Genomic DNA, 20,706 nt, shown 5'->3' on the forward strand with positions numbered 1-20,706 from the left:
CCATCTCAAAATATGTTGTTCCAGGGATCCCCCAAAAGCAAAGATTTGAGTTAAAAGTGTTTGCTTTAAATACATATATATTCAAAGATTTGCAAAAAAAATCACTATTTAAAAATATATATAGCAGATCTACAAGCTCATAGCGCGGCACTCGGTGCCGCGCTATGAGCTTGTTGATCTGCTATTTTTAAATAGCCAAAATATAAAATAATGGTTTAAGTGGTTACACAGATGCGTTCCCGGTTTGAATACGCAAACCAACTGAACTGCATTCATAGGTAGTGCTGTCGCCATCATGATGACACTCTACTTGACGATTAATTGTCACACAAATAATTGTGACCAACAATTCTATTGTGTTTTTGCCATTGAACATTGGAACATGCAGTATGAATTAAAATTCACATACACATTTCTGTTTAGGCTTTTAGGGTTCATAAACAAAAGGTTGCACAGGGCAGATATAGCAAATAACTGAAATATACAAAGAAATAGAAATACAAATGTGTAAAAATGTATTGCGGAACTAGCAGATCTACAAGCTCACAGCGCGTCGTGTTGCACTTGCAACGTGTTGAGAGATTGTAGATCTGTTTTTTCCACTATTTTTGGAAGATTTTGAAAAAATAATCGTGATTAGATGGTTATGCAATAACTGTGACGGGCCTATCCATAGACTTATGCTGCGTTCACACAGGCAGAGAAAAATACACAGCATATTTGTCGCGCTGTTTGTCAGTCGCTTTGTATCTGTGTTGCCAGTGGTGTAATGTAACTAAGTACATTTACTCAAGTACTGTACTTAAGTACAATTTTGAGGTACTTTTACTTTACTGAAGAATTTCCAATTGTCTATATTTTTACTTTTACTCCACTACATCTCGGAGGCAAATATTGTACTTTTACTCCACTACAATTATTCGAAAACTCACTAGTTACTTTGCAGATATACATTATGACATTATAAAACATACATGAACCACTTAAGCCCTATTTTATACTTAGGCTATTTGAAAATAGCCGATCTACAAGCTCACAACGAGTCGCATCGTGACACGTTGTGAGCTTGTAGATCGGCAACAGACACATAAGCTTCTACATTAAGGCCTATGCATGGTCTTTATTTAACCATGGAGACACATTAAGCTTCCATTAGAGCCCGGGTCTTTATTTGACACATTTGGGTAATTATGGGGTTCCGTCTAAAAGTCTCATTAGCGCCTTAATGAGGCGTTAGTTAGCGGTGTGACACCCAGCCTGCTCTGTCTAGTTGACACACAACGCTGATGATTTGATTTTTTTTTACAAACATGATATTTCTTTGGGATAAATCATGAACTAAACGGAGTCCACAAACACACACACACACACACACACACAGGTTTGCATTACTATACTTGTGAGGACATCAACATTTTAGGACAGCATTGGAAACAGTTTAATCTTTTTCTAATTGTAAACCTAAACTCTAAAAAAATATCTCTCTTTACCATAAAACAAGCATTTCTCTTCCTCAAAATGTCTACTTCTCTAATTCTACTATACTTGTGGGATACAAGCACACACACACACACACACACACACACACACACACACACACACACACACACACACACACAGGGCATGTAGAGGTGATAATTGAGGTGTGACACACAATGATATTGCTTTGGGATAAATCATGAACTAAATGGAGTCCATACACACACACACACACACACACACACACACACACGCACACGCACACACAGGTTTGTATTACTATACTTGTGAGGATATCAACATTTCAGGACGGCATTGAAAATTGCTGAGAATAGTAAAAAAAATAGCAGATCTAAGCTTACAACGCGTCGCGCTGTGATGTGTTGTGAGCTTGTAGATCAGCTATTTTTCGGTGTGTGACATCGCCGCACAACTAAGTTTAAAATAGGGGAATCTCTAACCCCGACCACTAGGCCTAAACCTATAGCCTCTGAATGTCTAATCCTAACCTGAATCTTTTTCTAATTGTAAACCTAACACAATCTACTTCTACTATACTTGTGGGACGCACGCACGCACGCGCACGCACGCACGCATGCATGCACACACACACACACACACACACACACACACACACACACACACACACACACACACACACACACACACACACAGGGAATGTAGAGGTGATAATTGAGGTGTGAGATGTGGGGACGTGACTTCATCCTGCTTCAACCAGGCGACACGCACAGCACTGCTGTCATACACATCACCCCTGGTGGACATTAGCCTACATTTTACTCTAGTCATTTTTTGGGAGTATCCGTACTTTACTTGAGTAGCCTATAGAGACACACAGGCTGACTCGGGGACTACAAATTTCACGCCCACTTTTGAGACAGTGCCGCTACTCGAGGTCCGTTAGAACGATGAACTGCATCTCTCAATGCAATCTCTATGAGAGGCATTGTAAAATACCGTAATTTCACTGGTTAACTACTGAGGCTGTAGCGATTTTTTTTTGTTTGTTTAATTTATCCTTTTTAATGTCCCATATCTGTCATCTCGATATACTACCCACAATATACTATAATATACTCCATCAGTGTGTCAAAAGTTCTAGCATCTAATAAAGTTTAAGTGGTCGCATGGTATATACGTCACGGACGCATCCCTTGAGGTTTTCAATACCCAGATACGTTTGTTTCTCTCATGTATCATTTTTATAGGCTATTTATTTTGGACGATTATCCAAACAGCATCTTGCAAGACTATTTGTATATTAATACTATCCTGGAGAATTCATTCAAGTAGTTGAAAATGTCGGGATATGTCACTCCTCCATTTAGTTGGGTTATTTCCCCAACTTACATTCAGGCAAGTTAATACAACAGCAGTAAACCCACATGTTTTAATTTTTCATGTACCGTCGGAGCTCCACGGTAGGTAGAAAATGTATATAAGCCTATGAGATGTTCAAAATAAAGTCAGTCGGGATTTGGATGAGAATTCATAGTCGGCGCTCGGTGCTCGTAAGAACAGCGATGTCACTGAACTGCGACAACTTGTCTGTCTGCCGTCTACCCTCTGCTGTGTTAACATTATGGGTAATCCATTAAAGTGGCAAATTAAATGTGAAACACATCAACTATTAAGAAAACAAGAAGATAAGTTGACAAAGACACTCCATACATTTGGTTGGACCTAAAATATTTTAGCCAACCAAATCTTAAACATCCGTGCGCTTTGGAATCTATCATTAGTTTTTGGATACGATGTAGATAAAAGAGAAAACAGCGGAGCCTTTGCAGCCGTTCAACCGATTCTGGGAGACCTCGACATAGAACCTCATCTCGGAGCTGTATAGCGGAGTGAGAGGTTCTTAATGGAGCTATTCTTAGTGAAACTGCAAACTTGGTATGCTGGTTCACTCGACGCCAAATCTCTTCGGCAAATGTAGCCGACCTACAAGCTTAAACAACGCTACACGTGATGTTTGTAGCTCTGCTGTTTTTGGCCGAATTGCACCCCGATTGAGTAGGAGTTCAAGTGGTTAAGGCCTGTTTTTGAATATATTTTGGAAATAGCAGATCTACAAGCTTGTACTGTAGATCTGCTATTTTCACTATTATTGATATTTTTGTAATGGTTTTGGAATTACATTTTTTTTAGCAATGCATTGACATAAAAAAAATAGAACGTACTCTGTAAGTTGTCTTTAACTCGACTACAGTACAAATTTGACAAAGCAGCATTCACTTCACCCATTAAGACCGGGAACGCATCTGTGTCATTTTTTATTTCTTTGGCTATTCAAAAAATAGCAGATCTACAAGCTTATACAAGCTTGTAGATCTGCTATTTTTGAATAGCCAACATATAAATGGATTAAGTGGTTAAAATGGTTGTGATGCTGTATTAAATACTTTTGCTGGGGACCCCCCCCCTCAAGGACCCCTGGGGGTCCCAGGACCCCACTTTGAGAACCAATGTTGTACAATACTAAAAAAAAACTTTTACGCTACTATTTGTCTGTCAAACTAAAAAATAAGTTGTTGCTGTCGAGTAGTTCTCAATCTTTTTTATGTGAAGGACCCCCAAAATGATATGTATTTTGCCATCTCAAAATATGTTATTCCAGGGACCCCCCCGAAGCAAAGATTTGACTTTTGACTTTGAAATAAAAAAGATATATTCAAAGATTTGCTAAAAAAAATTACGTTTTTTCAAAAATAACTGCTATTTTTGTAGTATAAAAGGTTACAGTGGCTAAAATTATTGTGATGCTATATTTACACATTTTGCTGGGGAACTGCTGGTACCCGCCCAAGGACCCCTGGGGGTCCACGGACCCCACTTTGTGAACCAATGTCCTAAAAAGTAGCGTTTTTTTGGAGTTGCGAGGTTTCCGCGCGACAGCGACGAATCCTCCCCCCGTCTCCATCACCTGCAGGGGGAAAAAGAGAGAGAATGTAATTTATTGAACTAAACCTTTGTGCAGATGGGAGATCGATTTGTCTTCTCTCTCTCCGCTTTACAATTCTCTGTTTGAGTGAAAATGCAAACAGGCTCAGTTCTGTTCTGCTGGGTTTGGGAGTAACAAAAATGGACCCTGGCTGCAAGGTCAGCAAAAAAACAACAACACTAAACACTAAAAAACATCCTGTTTGATGGACAGTGAATGGCAACGTGCACTCACATTTAACCCATTCAGACCTGAGGCCGATTCTACAAAATGTGACTAAATGTGTCTCTTGCTAGTTGACATTGAGTCATCTAGCATTTTTACATTTTATTTTCAGGGAATCATAGCAAAAATAATGATATATTGGTTAATAAGATTGAGTGAATAGTTTTGAAAGTACAGCTTGTAGAACTAAAGTCAAGTTAAAACTGAAGTAGAGAAAACACCACTTGAGCTACCGGTTGCTAGCCCTAACCTGATATCTTAGCTACATGTTTATGCATTTATTTCATATTTACCTGAATACATTTATTTAAATGTATTCTCTGTTTATTTTAGAGCTGGAGAGACAGCAAGACCTCTGTTACTGAACAATGATTACTATCAGAATGTAGAGCTTTAACCTTTTGACAAAACACTTTTTGTTTTAAAGATTTCATGACATTCATTTTCATTTTTCCTGTTTGTTTTTGTTTTATGACCTCAATTACACCCAAAAAAAAACGGAACTTTGAACATTCAGTGGGTTTTCTGTGGTCTGGGGTTTTCTGAATAATTAGGCTAAAAAAAGTGCTGGGATTGGCCCTGGACTTTGATGTCACAGTCCATTAATCCCGCCCCCTCTCCTCCCCGCACCGCCCCTCCCCTCACCTATCTTTCTCCTTTGGGGGGGGGGGGGGGGGGCGGAGCAGAGGCAAAATCCCTCAACAGCGACACCCGCAGGCAAATCTTTTTTTTTTCTTCAGTGCAGCTGAAACGGCCTCAGAACACAGAGAGAAAAAAAAACGTGCCATGGCTCACTGGGGTGGATTTTTCAGTTAAAACCTTTTAATGCACCTTTGAAGGACCATGATAAAGACCTTTTTAATGTTTTGTAAATCTTAATGTCATGCAACCTATAGAACAATATCACCTTACCCTATAACTCTGGGAGTAAACAGAAGAAGAAGAAGAGTGGGAGTGTAGGGATACAAATGATTGATTGGTGTTTTTATTTGACAAATATGCACAATTAACTACTTAAGCCCCATATGGGTAACCGGAATCCCTCAGGGCTCAATACTAGTGTCTTTTCAGTTTTCTGTTGTTGTGGGGAAAGCTTTCGCTGAAAATAGCCGATCGACAAGCTCACAATGTGACGCGTTGCATCGCATTGTGAGCTTGTCGATATGCTATTTTCAGCGAAAGCTTTCCCCACAATACAGATGCTATAGGGTTTGGTTAATGGCCATATATCTGTACATATCTGATACAAGGATAACAAAATATATTTTTTTAAAGCTCGAGAGTCTATTTCCATTGTGGTCCTTTATAGGGTGTAAATGGATCAATTAACACTGATGATTCTAGCTGTGTGCAGAATTGAAACATATACAGTATGACCTTAAATGGCCTGCTGGAAGTGTGTGTGTCTCCCATACCACCCACAATGGCATTAGTAAATTATTATTTATGTATTTGTGTTTTATGAAAAGTCACTCTGCATTCAAATGTCTACTTTACAGTCAGTTGCACAGCATTAAGCACATTGTCTATTTTGTCTATTTTTATTTTATTCCTGGATCAGGTTGAGGTGCGTGCGTGCGTGCGTGCGTGCGTGCGTGCGTGCGTGCGTGCGTGCGTGCGTGCGTGCGTGCGTGCGTGGAGTGTGTGTGTGTGTGTGTGTGAGGGAATCACAAGAGAGCATTAATTTAATGTTATACTCTAATTACAACAAGTCAACACCAAACACACATCAAATACAAAGTATTTCTATGTATTTATTAGTAAAGATGTGCTTCAGAATTAAATACATAATAATATAAAAGTGTCTTCAAGTAATAATAGCTTCAGTAGGGATGTATTATGAGTTAACTGTAATAGCATATATTATTACTATTATTATTATTATTATTATTATTATTATTATTATTATTATTATTATTATTATTATTGTTATTATTATTATTATTATTATTATTATTATTATTACTATAGGCACACATTGAACGTGTGTGTATTTTGCTATATTTCTAATAGGTTGTAATTGTATAAAATAGACCTATAGTTTTTGTCTACAAAATGAAGAAGGAGCCCAATTCATGCAGAAATGTGTCAGAAATGGTCGTTTAGGTTCAAGAACCAACTAAAGGTAAATAAATGATCTTCACTGGAACTATTTAAGATGTAGTGTCCTGTAATGGGGGGGGGGGGGGGGTTGATGTAGATAGTAGATGGCAGTGAAGTGTCAATTAAAAAAAAAAAAAAAAAAAAAAATGTTTTTCCCCAGTTCAAATATGATTATTTTTTGGGGGGTCCCCAGTTCAAATATGATTATTTTTCTGGGCTCCCCAGCTCAAATATGTGCTGGGGGGGGGGGGGTCCCAGTTCAAATATGATTTTTTTTTTTGGGGGGGTCATGGCCTGAAAAGGTTGAGAACCACTGTAATAGGCTATATCATGAAAAAATAAATCATCTATGTTTTCTCATTCATATGCTATGTAAGTATTTAATATGCTATAAATGTTGCATATGCTATGCAAATATTACATGGAGATCTAACAACAGCCTTTAGTTATAAATCTAAACATTTGTGATGACATTATGATATCTGGTGGTTGTTTTGGGTTAAAATTGAACAGTGGTTCTCAACCTTTTCAGGCTGTGACCCCCCAACATAATCATATTTGAACTGGGAACCCCCCCAAAATAATCACATTTTAACTGGGGACCCCCCACCCTGATAAGCACTTGGAATGTAGTTGAGGCATTACATTTTCGGTTCCACAGATAAATATTGTGAAAATAGCAGATCTAGCAGATCACAACGCGAGGCATTGTGAGCTTGTAGACCTGTTATTTTCAAACTTTTTGCCCCTATCTCATATCTTTTGACCCCCTGGGGGTCCCGTCCGACCCACAGGTTGAGAGAACCACCAAAATATGACCCTCGGCTGTAGCGGGGAGAGTCGGGGTAGTTACTCACAGTGTGTTTGTTCATGCTATAAAAGCACTGATCTCTGAAAAGATGATACGGATGATATCTGGTGGTCGTTGGGGTTAAATTATGACCCTCTGCTGGGTGTTTGTTCAGCTAGAAAAGCACCGGGGCTCTGAACAGATCGTAAAACGAAGCAGCTTCACATCAATCATCCCTTTAAAACGTGGAGAGTGGAAAAACTAACAATGCTCATGTTTAAACGACCGTTATGGTTTACTAAAGCAATCGTTTTAGCTCGAGCCCCAAAAGAGACATTTGATGTCTCCCCGATGCAGGACCCAAAGTATAGTGAAAATAGCAGATCTACAATCTCACAACACCCGCAAAGCCAGGCGTTGTGAGCTTGTAGATCGTGTATTTAAAAAAATGTTTGCCTCTTTCTTATATAATTTGACAATTTGGCCAATGTTTGACCATTTTTTATAGTAAGGTTTGTTGATGATTTGAACATTTGTTTTTCTAATCTATCGAATTTCTTTGATTTTTAAGTGTTTAAGTTTGTAAACATTGAATTTTTTTCTAATTCATGAAAATATTTGCTTGTTTTGTTTAGTTTTTCTTGAATTGTTTTGGAAAATATTTTGAAATAAAAATAATACAAAAATAAATGCATAGGAACAAAAAAAAAAAGAAGGGATATTTATTTACTCGTGACCCACAAAAAAAGTGACCGTGACGCACAAATGGGTCCCGACCCACTGTTTGAGAAATAGTGGTTTAAATGCACTGATACAAATAACTCACATTAGAATAGATACTCTATAACAGTCAGTATGGCGTCTTTATGTTTAATCAGCCTACATAGGTTGTAACTTTCTCAATTATAGAGGAAAGAAATACTAACCTCTTCAATTAATCCTTCACTGGGATCCAGTGTGTGTTTAAAAAAAATAGAAGTCCAGCTTCTTTGAGATTTAGGAAGTAAAAAAAAGAGAGAGATTTAGAAGTGACAGAGAGAGGAAAGCAATTATTTCCAAGTCCGCTTCATTGACGCATCTTCTCACCGCGGAGACGAGCCGGATCTGATCCGAATCCGAGTGCCTGGAAAGCGGCGTGAAGTCTGTCCGAGCCCCGCTGTCTGGTACCAATGTACATAGAGGCGTCTTTTGCCCCCTTTTTTTTTCTCCTTTTCTTTTTTTTTTTGGGGCGAAAAAAATAGCTGATCTACAAGCTAGCGGATAGTTTTTAGGGGGGGGGGGGGGGGGGAGGGGTGAAGAACTTTTAGAAAAAAATATTTTTCAAAACAAAATATTACATATAAATATATATATAAATATAATATTCTTTAAACAAAATTTCGCCATGCCCAAAATAAGGGGGCCATGCTGTTTTCAAATTGATTCATGAATGTTTGCAGACAAGAATACAATAAATAAATAAATGTTGATTTAAAATTAGTTTAATCTGCAAAAAAAAAAATCAACAAGAGTGGGGGAAATATGAATTTAAGAAAAATAAAGTTTGAGGTTAAATGTGAAAGCTATAGGGGGGGTCACCCCTTGGAAGTTACCCCAAATGACACCCCTGGTCCTATAGCCTCGATCACTGCCTGGTGTGCTCTGGTCCCATCACAATGTCACTGTCACTGTTGCCAGGTTTTGTGAGAGAAATAATCAGCCAGGTCTATGAAAACAAGCCCAAAAAGAATAGGCTACATGAGCCTATACTACATCGGCTATTTGAAAATAGCAGATCTACAATCTCACAACGTGTCGCGATGCGACACGTTGTGAGCTTGTAGATCGGCTATTTTCAAAACAAATCTTGAAGAAAATTTGGAGAGAAAGAAATATATAATAAATATATATATTTGAAACATTTTAAATCTTGTATGGGGGTCCAAGGCATAACATATTTTCAGATGGGGGGGTCTGCAGACAAATACATATTAATTTGTCAGGGTTTCCTTGTTTAAGAACCACTGGTTTAAAAAACATTAAACAAGCCCAAATAAGCAACTACAAATAAACAATACACTTTAGAAACAAGCCCCCCCGCCAAAAAACGCAACTACCAATATTTACAAGCAACTTTACAGAAAAACAAGTCGCTTATAATAAGCCGACATGGCAACACTGTCCCTGTGCCCAGTATACCATCATGTTCTTCTGTCCTGGTATCATCACACTGTCCAGCCCCGTCACGCCGTCACACCGTCCCGTCCAGCCCCGTGGCCTGTCTCATTACCAGCAGATAAAAGCCCACCGGTCAGAGAGAAAGAAAGAAAGAAAGAACGAAAGACCCCCCCTTTGGACCCCCAAACTGGATCCATGTTGTTCACGCCTGGACGGATCCTTTATGTGTCTCCAAAGACACTATTCACTGTCTGATCAACACTGTCTGCTTTCTCATAATGTCCCACATCTGTCTTTTTCCTTTCTTCTACTTGTTCTGCTTTCTCATAATGTCCCACATCTGTCTCTTTTCCTTTCTTTCACTTGTTATGTAAGACTGGGTTTCGGAGGGATCCATGGTTTGCGTGACAATTACAATAATGTCTATAATTGAGTGTGATTGTGGTTTATTTGATGGCAACAGGGCTGCGTTTATTATAACCGGCTTTGAGTGGAGATGAATTCACTTAATTAGGAAAGATTATGAAAGAAGAAAAAAAAAGAACAGTAGGCCCTTATATTATGGAAGAATTGATCAGATCAAAGTGTTTAATAGTGTTTTTCCCGCGGTTAGACTCCATCATATTGTGTTCATGTTCAACACAGTGCGCGCTTTTCCACTTTCCGCGCCAAATTATCCACTTAATTTATCACATATCATTTACAACAAGTCCCGCCCTTCCCGACAGTCGGGTTTAAATGCTAGTAAATCACCTCTAATTTATACTGATTTGACTCTAATAATCGCAATAAGAAGCGTATAGATTTGGCACTAATTACATAAAAAGCCTAATGGTGTTGAAAATTACTCTAGTACAGAAATATATAAACTTTATTATTTGGCTGAGTGGGAAATTAGTGATGTTAGAGGAGGTTGACTTCAGTCAGTGGACATGCTGGACAGAGGTCGACACACAGTGGCACAGAAATATCACGGGTGGAAACCTTGTATGTCCAAAACTGTTACTCTTCAGGAATTGAAAAAAAAGAGGAAACAAATAAGCATTTGATCCAATTGATCCAATGTAGTTAACTAGTTATTATTTAGTCACAATCTCTTGTTTATACTTCATCTGTTCAATATTTATAAAAAATCCTCAGACCACTTTCAATGTCATTGAAACAAAATGGGAAAATATAGCACAAACAATTGCAGATCTACAAGCTCACAAAGCACTGCGTTTTGACGCGTTGTGACCTTATAGATCGGCTGCTAGATGTTTGACACTGTTGTGCAACAAAAGAACATCACAAAGTTGAAATATGGAGATGCGAGGTTTCTGCCCGCGACACCAACAATTGCTATGAAATTACAAAGCCCTGATCCAATGAACTATAAGGATCCTTTTTTTTCCACCAAAGCTTTGCCTCTCTAGGAGTCAGTGTATTTTATCATTGACACACACAGACACTCACTCACTTTATTAGCTGTTGATGTGAGCAGCCCTAACCTCTGCTTAAAAACTCATCAAAGCCACAAAGAGGCACAAAACGCGCAATTAAACAAATATTTCTCTCTCCCTCTCTCTCTCCTCCTTTTCAATGTGTCGCAGCTTTTTCCACACACATTAAATCGTGTTATTTTATCGGCTGTAATTTAGAGAAGAAATCAAAGCCAATTAATGTGAACGAGGAGGAATGAAAAGGCTTCTTTTTTTTTTGGTGGGGACGTGACAGTTGATTGGCCGGGTCACCTCTCCTCCCAGCGTCCAAGCTCTGATTGGCTCTCGTTTGAAGAGAGGCATCGTTTGGCTTCCCCACAAGCGCCTCCCACCGTCCCTGTAAAGTACATTATAATGCAAGGGAACCTCCTTTTTTAACCACAAACCGAATTTGCTTTCATTTAGGATCTATATATATTTCTTAAATAGGTTAAAAAAGTTATAGAGATTTTTTATTTATTTTATTATTTATTTTCTGGGGTTTTCTTTCCGCCCTGGCGGAGCGGTGCGCTATGCTCTCGCACGCCGACCTCCTGGACGCTCGGCTCGGTGAGTTCTCGTCACCAAACTCCGCTCTTCAACTCTACTGTAAGCTCAAGGCATTTAAAATCCTTAAATCAAGCACAGAAAATTGACAATTTGTTGCTTAGATTATCTTTAATGTGTCCGAAATGAAGCTAATTCATTGGAAAAGTAATTATTATTATTATATTAGTGCGGTAATTTGATTTAGCAACGTTTCTTTGAAGTGTCGATGTGATCGAATTGAATTAAGTATGTTTAAGGGGGCAGATTACACAACTGCATGCTGTTTTTTTGTTGTTGCTTGTAATAACGGCATTCGTCTACAGTGTAATTTAAATTCACATACTGGTTTAATTTTACGCATGTTCATTTGGATCATATAGCTAGACAGGCTATTTGTAATTTATGACAAAAGTCGTGAATCTATTTTCCACTGCCATCAAACAATTGATTTGATTTGAAATGTTTGTTTTGAATAAGGGAATTTTAAAAAACAATGACAAATGAAAGCAAATTATTCAGAATAACAGTAAAATAAAAAAAATGCATATTCGAAAAGAAATGAGAAGAAGCATAACTGTTGTAACAATGCTGTTAATTGTTTTTTTTTATCCCCCCCACAATCCAAAGGGCATATTAAATACAGGAACGATTATCCGATTTTACATCTCACAGACCCCGTTTTTTGTGCTTCTCTCTGGCTGCTGCAGGGATGAAAGATGCGGCCGCGGAGCTTCTAGGCCACCGGGAGGTTTTAAAATGCCGTCTGGGAGCACCGGACTCCGGCCACGGTGCATCGGAGCTGGGCCCGGGGGGCGGCGGCGGGGGGGCCGGTGACGGGATCGGGGGGACGGTGGAGGGAGCCACCATGGTGGACGTCGATCTGAACACTGGAGCCAACAACAACCCTGGAGCCAACAACGGCAAGGATCAGGAGAAACAGCAGAATAACACCAACAACAACAATAATAATAATCATAGCAACAACAATAATAATAACCCTAACAACCAGACTGGAGGAGGAGGGCAGCAGACGTCCAAACAGAAGCGGCACAGGACGCGCTTCACGCCCGCGCAGCTCAACGAGCTAGAGCGCAGCTTCGCCAAGACCCACTATCCTGACATCTTCATGCGGGAGGAGCTGGCGCTGCGGGTCGGCCTGACCGAGTCCAGAGTGCAGGTATGGTTCTGGATGATTGTTGGTGACGAGCTGGATTTGAACTTAGTTTTTAATTGTTTTGTTTGATATACATACCAGTGGGTTTTCAACCTTTTTTTCCATGCCAAGGACCCCCTAAATTGATACACATTCAGCCGCGGACCCCCATCTGAAAATGATTTTGTTCCAGGGACCCCCCAGAAGCAAAGATTTGTGTTAAAAATGTTCGCTTTAAAAGATATATATATATATTCAAAGATTTGTACACATTTTCCAGATTTTTTTTTAAAAATAGCCAAAGCTTAGAGGTAAACATTATTGTGACGCTATATATGTTAACTGGTGGTGGTCCCCGGACCACTGGTTGAGAACCACTGTTTTATACCATTAAGCAACGCATTCTCACCCAAGAAGTCAAACGGGCGACTTATTAAAGGAATAGTTCACCCAAAAAGTAAAGGTACTTATTTTCTATCAATTACATCATGAAGCCTTGAATTCATGGAGATTGTTTTGTTTCTGTCACATTCCTCAATAATTTGATGACCACCAGGTCATCGGACAATAGAAGATCGAGTCGACTCCGCCAGCCATCAAATTATTGTCTCAGGAATGCAACAAAAACTGAAAAATCTCCATGAATTCAAGGCTTGCATGGGTGTGTAGGCTAATTGATAGAAAATGAGTCATATATAACTACTCCTTTAAGATTTGAGGCCGACTCTACAAATGTCTTCTAAATCAGTAGTTATCACACGTTCAAGATGAATCCAAAAATGTTCAAAAATAGCAGATCTAGCACGAAGCTTGTATATCTGCTAGTTTTGAATAGGCAACGCAGACATCTAACACGGCACTGTCACACTGATGCTCTCCCTTAAGTTAAGGGCCTTAATGGGTTAATATTTTATTTTTTATCGCCGTTGATTTTTAATAGGATTTGTCAAAACAATTGGAGCGTAAAGGAAATTATAGTTTAGTGCTTTGAATTGATTTTTCAGCCTATAGAGGCCTATTGTTTGATAAGGTTGGTGCCTCATTTTCTTGCGTCATAATGGACCGTTGAAGGGCTATAGCTTGAACCAGGGTTTGGGTTGAGATTTCCTCAAAACGCTGCTATTCTAAACCAGTGGTTTTCAACCCTTTTCATGCCAAGGACTCCTAAATTGATATAGATGTGGCCGCGGACCTAGCCTGGGGAAAAGACATTCCATTTGCCTAAACTTCGATCTTTGATTGATTGATTGATTGATTGATTGAATAAATACTGTATTAACAGTTTGCTAAAACGCTACAGTGGTACAGATTTATACAAAAGGATGCCAAAAGGATAACCCGAAAAATCTCATTGAGGATGTATTCAATTCATCGAGACATCAATCTCTTTACGTTTTAAAGACAAACAATAATATACAATATGCAAATATGAGTAGTATATTTGTAGCTTGATAAAAATGGAACTATGATTACACGTCTTATTTTATTTATTTAACCCATAGCTCTTACTGTATTATTTGTAATATTTCAATTCTAGGTGATCAAATCCTGTTTTGAACTGCAGAATTGCAGATTTAAATAACCTCGGCGATTCTAGAGAGCGCGATTGAACGATCCAGTGGTCTGAATCCCTTTTCACTATTAATGTAACAATTATACAACGAAAATCGTAGCTTAATAGTTAATCCAACTGCAATGCGTGCATCAATACAATTACAAAACGTATCACTATTATGCTAATTCACATTAACATTCATTCCGTCTACCTGCTTTAATACAAACTCTAAATGATCAAGTCTCAATACATGTATAGACTACATACACTACGCAAGGAATATATTTGTATAGCCTATATCTCGAGTTGGCCATGAATAATCTACAGATAATATTGAGGGCTAAATTAGATCTGAATGGCATCACCAAATTTGGGGCATGTTTTCAAAACATGTCAAACATAGTATTTATTATTATGATTATTATGATTATTATTATATTATTGTAATGTATTTGCTATAATACCATTCGCTGCATTGTATAGGCTAATACTATATGCAGCATATGGTAGGCCTATATATCAAATACATTACAATGTATTTATTTATTATTAGCCTATTATTATAATAATTATTATTATTATTACTAATAATGTGTTCACTATTTGTTATAGGGCTCAAGTCTAATCAAGGCAGCTCAAGAGTTTGATTGATTGATTGAATATTTTATTAGGCAAAACATGTAAACAGCACAATTACATTTATAATACTTTGTCTAAAAGGTCCATCCAAAAGAAGTCCTTGCGGTCTTGTTTCTATCGGGGTCCCTGGTATTCAATTCATAGACGAAGTTAAGAAGACTCAAAGAACACATTCGTATTTACAGATATAAGGACCTGCATGGGAGTGTGGGTGTCAGATGGGGGAGGGGGGGGGTCTTCTATAAACTAACATCCACCCATATGAGCAACAGCCATACTGGACCAGTCGGAGGGTTCACTTCTGTGCCTTGCTCAAGGGGACTGTGTTTAGATTTGGACGATATATACAGTATAGGAGGCTTTTCAAATTCAATTCAATTCCATTGTGGACCTGAGTTGTGGCTCTAACACTCGGATCAGTTTTTCCCCACCACACCAAATCTCTTCGCCAAAAAAATAGCCGATCTACAAGCTCACAAAGCATTGCGTTGTGAGCTTGTAGATCGGCTATTTTTTGGGCGAAGAGATTCGCTCCCCCGTCAGAATATGGATGCATGGGGTTCAAGTCTATTATGCGGCTGTGCTGCGTCGGGCGTTCCCTGTGCGTAATGGATATAGCAGCCTATACCATCTCCACATGCTATATGGAATTATTATTATGATTGGATCTTTATTATCCCGCGTGCAATCATGTCTTTTATATGGCTTCATTATGAATATCGAAAAAAAATTGCACCTTGCTCTAAAAGCCTCGAATCAACGGTGAACGGGTATTATAAGCTGTTCTTTATGGGCCAAATATATACATTATACAGATCTACAAATGTACAGACCTACAACTGTACATACACCTGCAAATGTCTAGATCCATTAGATGTATACATAGGCCTATACGTATTTTAGGCTTAGTTTTTTATTTATTTAATTAAATTAAAATAAAACACAATAAAAGAAAATCATTCCATGTCAAAATGAAAATGAAAAATATCGCAGCTGTCCTGAAAACATGTGCAACCTTAATGATAACCGACGGAAAAAAAGAGGCTACAGTATAGAGTCTAGATCAGTGGTTCTCAACCAGTGGTCCGGGTCTTATGGGGGGACTACCCAAGGACCACTTAGCTTTGGCTATTCAAAAATAGCAGATCTACAAGCTCATAGCACGGCACAGCACATCTTTGAATAGGCTATATATTTTTTTTTTCCGGATGGGGGTCCGCGGCCAAATGTATATCAATTTAGGGGTCCTTGGCATGAAAAAGGTTGAAAACCACTGGTCTACATTTATAAATGTATATATATAGATGTTTTAGGCGTCTGGTGGTGATTATAATGGGTTTTATAATGATGTATGCACAGGGGTGTTGTTCTAAGCCTATGTATGAGGAGATGATATCAGCCATATTCACAGTTATATCACCTCCATCATCATGCCTTATTAAAGCCGCAATGGGAAAGACATTGGAGTCGCTCGGTCGTGAAATAATGGTCGCCATAATCATTGTTATAGCGCCTACTATTTACATAAAATTAGAATTATAGTGGAATGATGCTCATCCATAATTATGATGATAAGGCTGCCAGAGGAGAGAGGTTGAGAATCAGTGCATGCAGGTATGTGTGTGGCTCAGGGGTCCTCAACGTTTTCAGGCCAAGGACCCCCTAGCTGAGAGAGAGATGAAACAGGGACCCCCTCTATATTGTGTTTCAGATTTTTTTTTTGTTTACTTGGTCTGCTCTTTTTTTCCCCTCTACACCTATATACCTCTTTGCCAAAAATAGCCGATCTACAAGCCCACAACGCCTCGCAGCGCCAGGCGTTGTGAGCTTGTAGATCTGCTATTTTTGGCTAAATTTCGCCTCAGAAAAAGGGATGCTATAGGGTTCAAGTGGTTAAGGTACAAAAAAAAAATCATATCACACAAAGATTTGGCGGACCCCCTGTAGTAACTCTGAGGACCCCTTAGGGGTCCCGGGTCCCTGTTGAAGACCCCCGGCTGGTGTAGCTGTTGGGCAGAAACCTCATATCTCCATGTTTCAAGTGTTTTATTCGTAAATGAATGCCCTACTTCATCATGCAAAAGTGTCGCACAAAAGTAGTGAAAATAGCAGATCTGCAAAAATGATACATGTGGCCGTCGGGCAGAAATCTCGTATCTCCATGTTTCAAATTCTTGTTTTTTTTCCGTAAAATACTTCAGTGGTTGTCAATCTTTTTCATGAAGGACCCCTAAATTGATATACATTTGGCCGCGGACCCCCATCTGAAAATGTTTTGCTCCAGGGACCCCCAGAAGCAAAGATTTGTGTTAATGTTCGCTTTAATATATTCAAAGATTTGCACACAGTTTCAAGGTTTTTCCAAAAATAGCAGATCTACAATAAAGCTTGTATTTTTTAGCTTGCTATTTTTTAATAGACAAAGAAAGCTAAGTGGTAAAAAAGATTGTTTGTGACTAATTTCGCTGGGGACCCCCTGGTACCCCCCCAAGGACCACTGGTGGTCCCCGGACCACTGGTTGAGAACCACTGCCCTACTTCATCATACAAGGCCGTCGCGCAAAAGTAGTGGACATAGCAGATCTACAAGATATTTCCACTATTTTCACCTTTTGTTTTTAAAATGTTATTTAAAAAAAGGCAATTTTTTTTTGGACATACGAGGCTTCCACCTGCCAGCGACATTATGTCTTAATGTCGGACGCTTTGAACTGCTGCTCTCAGGTCTTTTATAGGAAAACAAGACATATTTCATTGCTGTTACAGTTTGCATTATTTTTTGGTTGGATAAGATTTCAGGCTGGCATTAGATATATAGCAGAATACAAAAAAAACAAAAAACAGTTATCTCAAATACATTCTAATCGACTAAAAGGAGCATTCTAGGTTATATGAATTATAGAATTCTCAAGGAATGTACTATAGTGTGCTCGCTAAAATCAGATGTACAATATAATGGTATGTAGGCTATAGCATAACATTATTATGGTTGCATATTGAATATACAGTAGTATAGGCCTACACGAATATACAATTAGGCCAATAGTGACAATATAGCGGCCGAATTTGCTGGTGAAATATCTCGAGAGTAATAAAATAAAATAAAATAAGACCTTTTTAATACCCAAAAAGACAATTACCGCATCAAAAGTAATCAACAAACTACTATAAAACATTGGCCAAATTGTCAAATAACATAAGAAAATAGCTGATCTATATGTATTGTAGATCTGCTATTTTCACAATATTTATCTGTGGAGTCAAACGGAGTCAAACAAAATGGGGGGGTCCCCAGTTCAAATATGATTATTTGGGGGGGTCACGGCCTGAAAAGGTTGAGAACCACTGGGCCATATAGAATGTTGAAGCCGTCAACAGGCCCAGAAGCGTATAGTGTCCGTTGGGCCACTCGGGCCTTGGCCCCAGTCAATAGAGCTCTTAACCAGGCTATAGCTGCTGTAAGACGGCAAGAAAAAAAATAGCTCTGCTCCTCCAACAACAATAGATACATTGGCTGCCCCGCCCCCATTCACCTTTTACCAAGCTACGAAAGCTGCCGACTATAGTGCATATCATTGGTCCATTGTGTGACCTGTTAAGTACCGTAGTCTGTATAGGAGGCATAGGCTACTGTCAGATGTCCTGAAGCTGTCCAAAAGAGAATGGATAATGGTCCCGGATTCATGAATTAAATTACAGAGGTGACGTGACTTGCGACTATAGCTGTTGAGTCTGTCTGTGTGTGTGTGTGTGTGTGTGTGTGTGTGTGTGTGTGTGTGTGTGTGTGTCACTTGCTACGAGTGACAAAGTCACAAGTTGACACGGAACCAGTAGATTAGCAACACTAATCTACTGGCTAGTAAAGGCTGGGAGAATGTGTTGTTACTGTTTTTTTTTATGGTCGTTTGAATTGTAGTTTATATTTTGGAATCAATGGGAGCGCCGTGACATCGCGACACTTGTCAATCTCAAAGACACCTGACTTAATATTTTGAGGAAATCTAACGCACAAATAAGCGTGCATGCGGCCACACAGTATCGGCCAGGCCCAGCCAATAGGCTCTATTCACAGCAGCCATTATCACTTCCTTCACAGGTGTTACCAATGATACTAATGAAGGCATTCTGGTCAAACAGAGTCAGGGTGCTGATATTGTGCATGTTGGCCCACTGGAAACACCAGTGGGTCTACAGTACACTCTCAGAGTTATGGAGGTCGGAAAACCACTGTGCTAGACTAAATGGAACAGAGCCTTCATTAGTATCATTGGTAACACCTGTGAATGTCTTCATAATATGGCTGCTGTGAATAGAGCCTATACTGCAATCCTAGCTACGCCACTGACGGGGCCATATCAATATAAAACACAAACGGAAGGCCTATATCCATCGTTTTGTTTGTTCTGTCTTCTTCTAAAAAAACGCGCTCTCTTCATACTCGTTCCACAGGTGTGGTTCCAGAACCGCCGTGCCAAGTGGAAGAAACGCAAGAAGACCACCAACGTGTTCCGCTCTCCGGGGACCCTGCTGCCCACCCACCACCACGGCCTCCCCCAGTTCCCGTCGTCCATGGGGGACAGCCTGTGCTCCTTCCACGCCAACGACACCCGCTGGGGGGTCTCGCAGCTCCAGCTGCCCCCCGGGGCGCTGGTGGGCCGCCAGCAGGCCGCCATGGCCCAGCAGGCCCTGTCGCAGTGCAGCCTGGGCAACGGGCCGCCCGGCAACTCCATGGCGCTGTCCAACATGTCGGGCAACGGCTCGGGCCTGCAGTCCCACGCCCTGTACCAGCCCACCTTCCCCGGCATGGTGGGCTCCGGAGGAGGACACGGCAACGTCGCCGGCGGGTCGCCCAGCCAGCTGTGCGGCGGCGGGCCGGACAGTGACATGTGGCGGGGGACGAGCATCGCGTCGCTGCGGCGCAAAGCGCTGGAGCACACAGTGTCCATGAGCTTCACTTAGCCCGCGGCAACGACAACAACCCCGCCGAAAATGCTACAGAACTATCCATCCTTTGCTATGTACTGGAAACAGCTGGAGCACATGTGACCGTCACCTAAAACAACACTTCAAACCCGGTATGGGGCATTGCAGTGGTGGCCATTTTGTGGTACCACAGATCGAAAGCCTATTCATTTTCCCCACAGAGATTTCCGAAAATATTTATATTGATTATTTTAAGCCTGGCCGGCCAAGCCATCCAGGCTCCTGGTGAATCATGACCATAAAACATTTGATTCTGTGAGATTTGTTTTTTGAAAACCACAAAACAAAGGGTATTTACTATTTATGAATAATTCAATATTCATTTATTTTCTTCTTCACATAATCAAATGTTATACGGTCATGATTCACCAGGAGCCTGGATGGCTTGATTCCAGGCTTAAAATAATTGATATAAATATGTTTGGAAATCTCTATGGGAGAAATGAATGGGCTCTGAATCGGTGGAACCACAAAATGGCCGCCACTGCTATGCCCTATTTCTGAATGAAAAGGACCTGGAACTGTAGCCTACTTCACTTGGACCGCTCACCCCCCCCCCCCCCCCCCACGCCCTCTAAACTCCAAAATAACCGATCTACAGGCTCACATTGCTTGTAGATCGGCTATGTTTTGGCTAATGTCCCAGTA

At 39.9% G+C, this 20,706-nt stretch overlaps 1 protein-coding gene across 1 annotated transcript; it reads left to right on the top strand.

The window, feature by feature from the left end:
• Nucleotides 1-11,712: 11,712 nt before the first annotated feature.
• On the top strand, nt 11,713-20,034 carry LOC311037451 (homeobox protein orthopedia B-like; the record flags this gene model as incomplete). Its single annotated transcript, XM_084046625.1, has 3 exons — nt 11,713-11,788; nt 12,436-12,905; nt 19,525-20,034. 3 exons carry the CDS (start codon nt 11,713-11,715, stop codon nt 20,032-20,034), a joined length of 1,056 nt encoding a protein of 351 aa, XP_083902751.1.
• Nucleotides 20,035-20,706: the final 672 nt, after the last annotated feature.

This window comes from Gymnoscopelus microlampas (genome assembly GCF_963454915.1).
Source record: "Gymnoscopelus microlampas genome assembly, chromosome: 21".
NCBI classification, from domain to species: domain Eukaryota; kingdom Metazoa; phylum Chordata; class Actinopteri; order Myctophiformes; family Myctophidae; genus Gymnoscopelus; species Gymnoscopelus microlampas.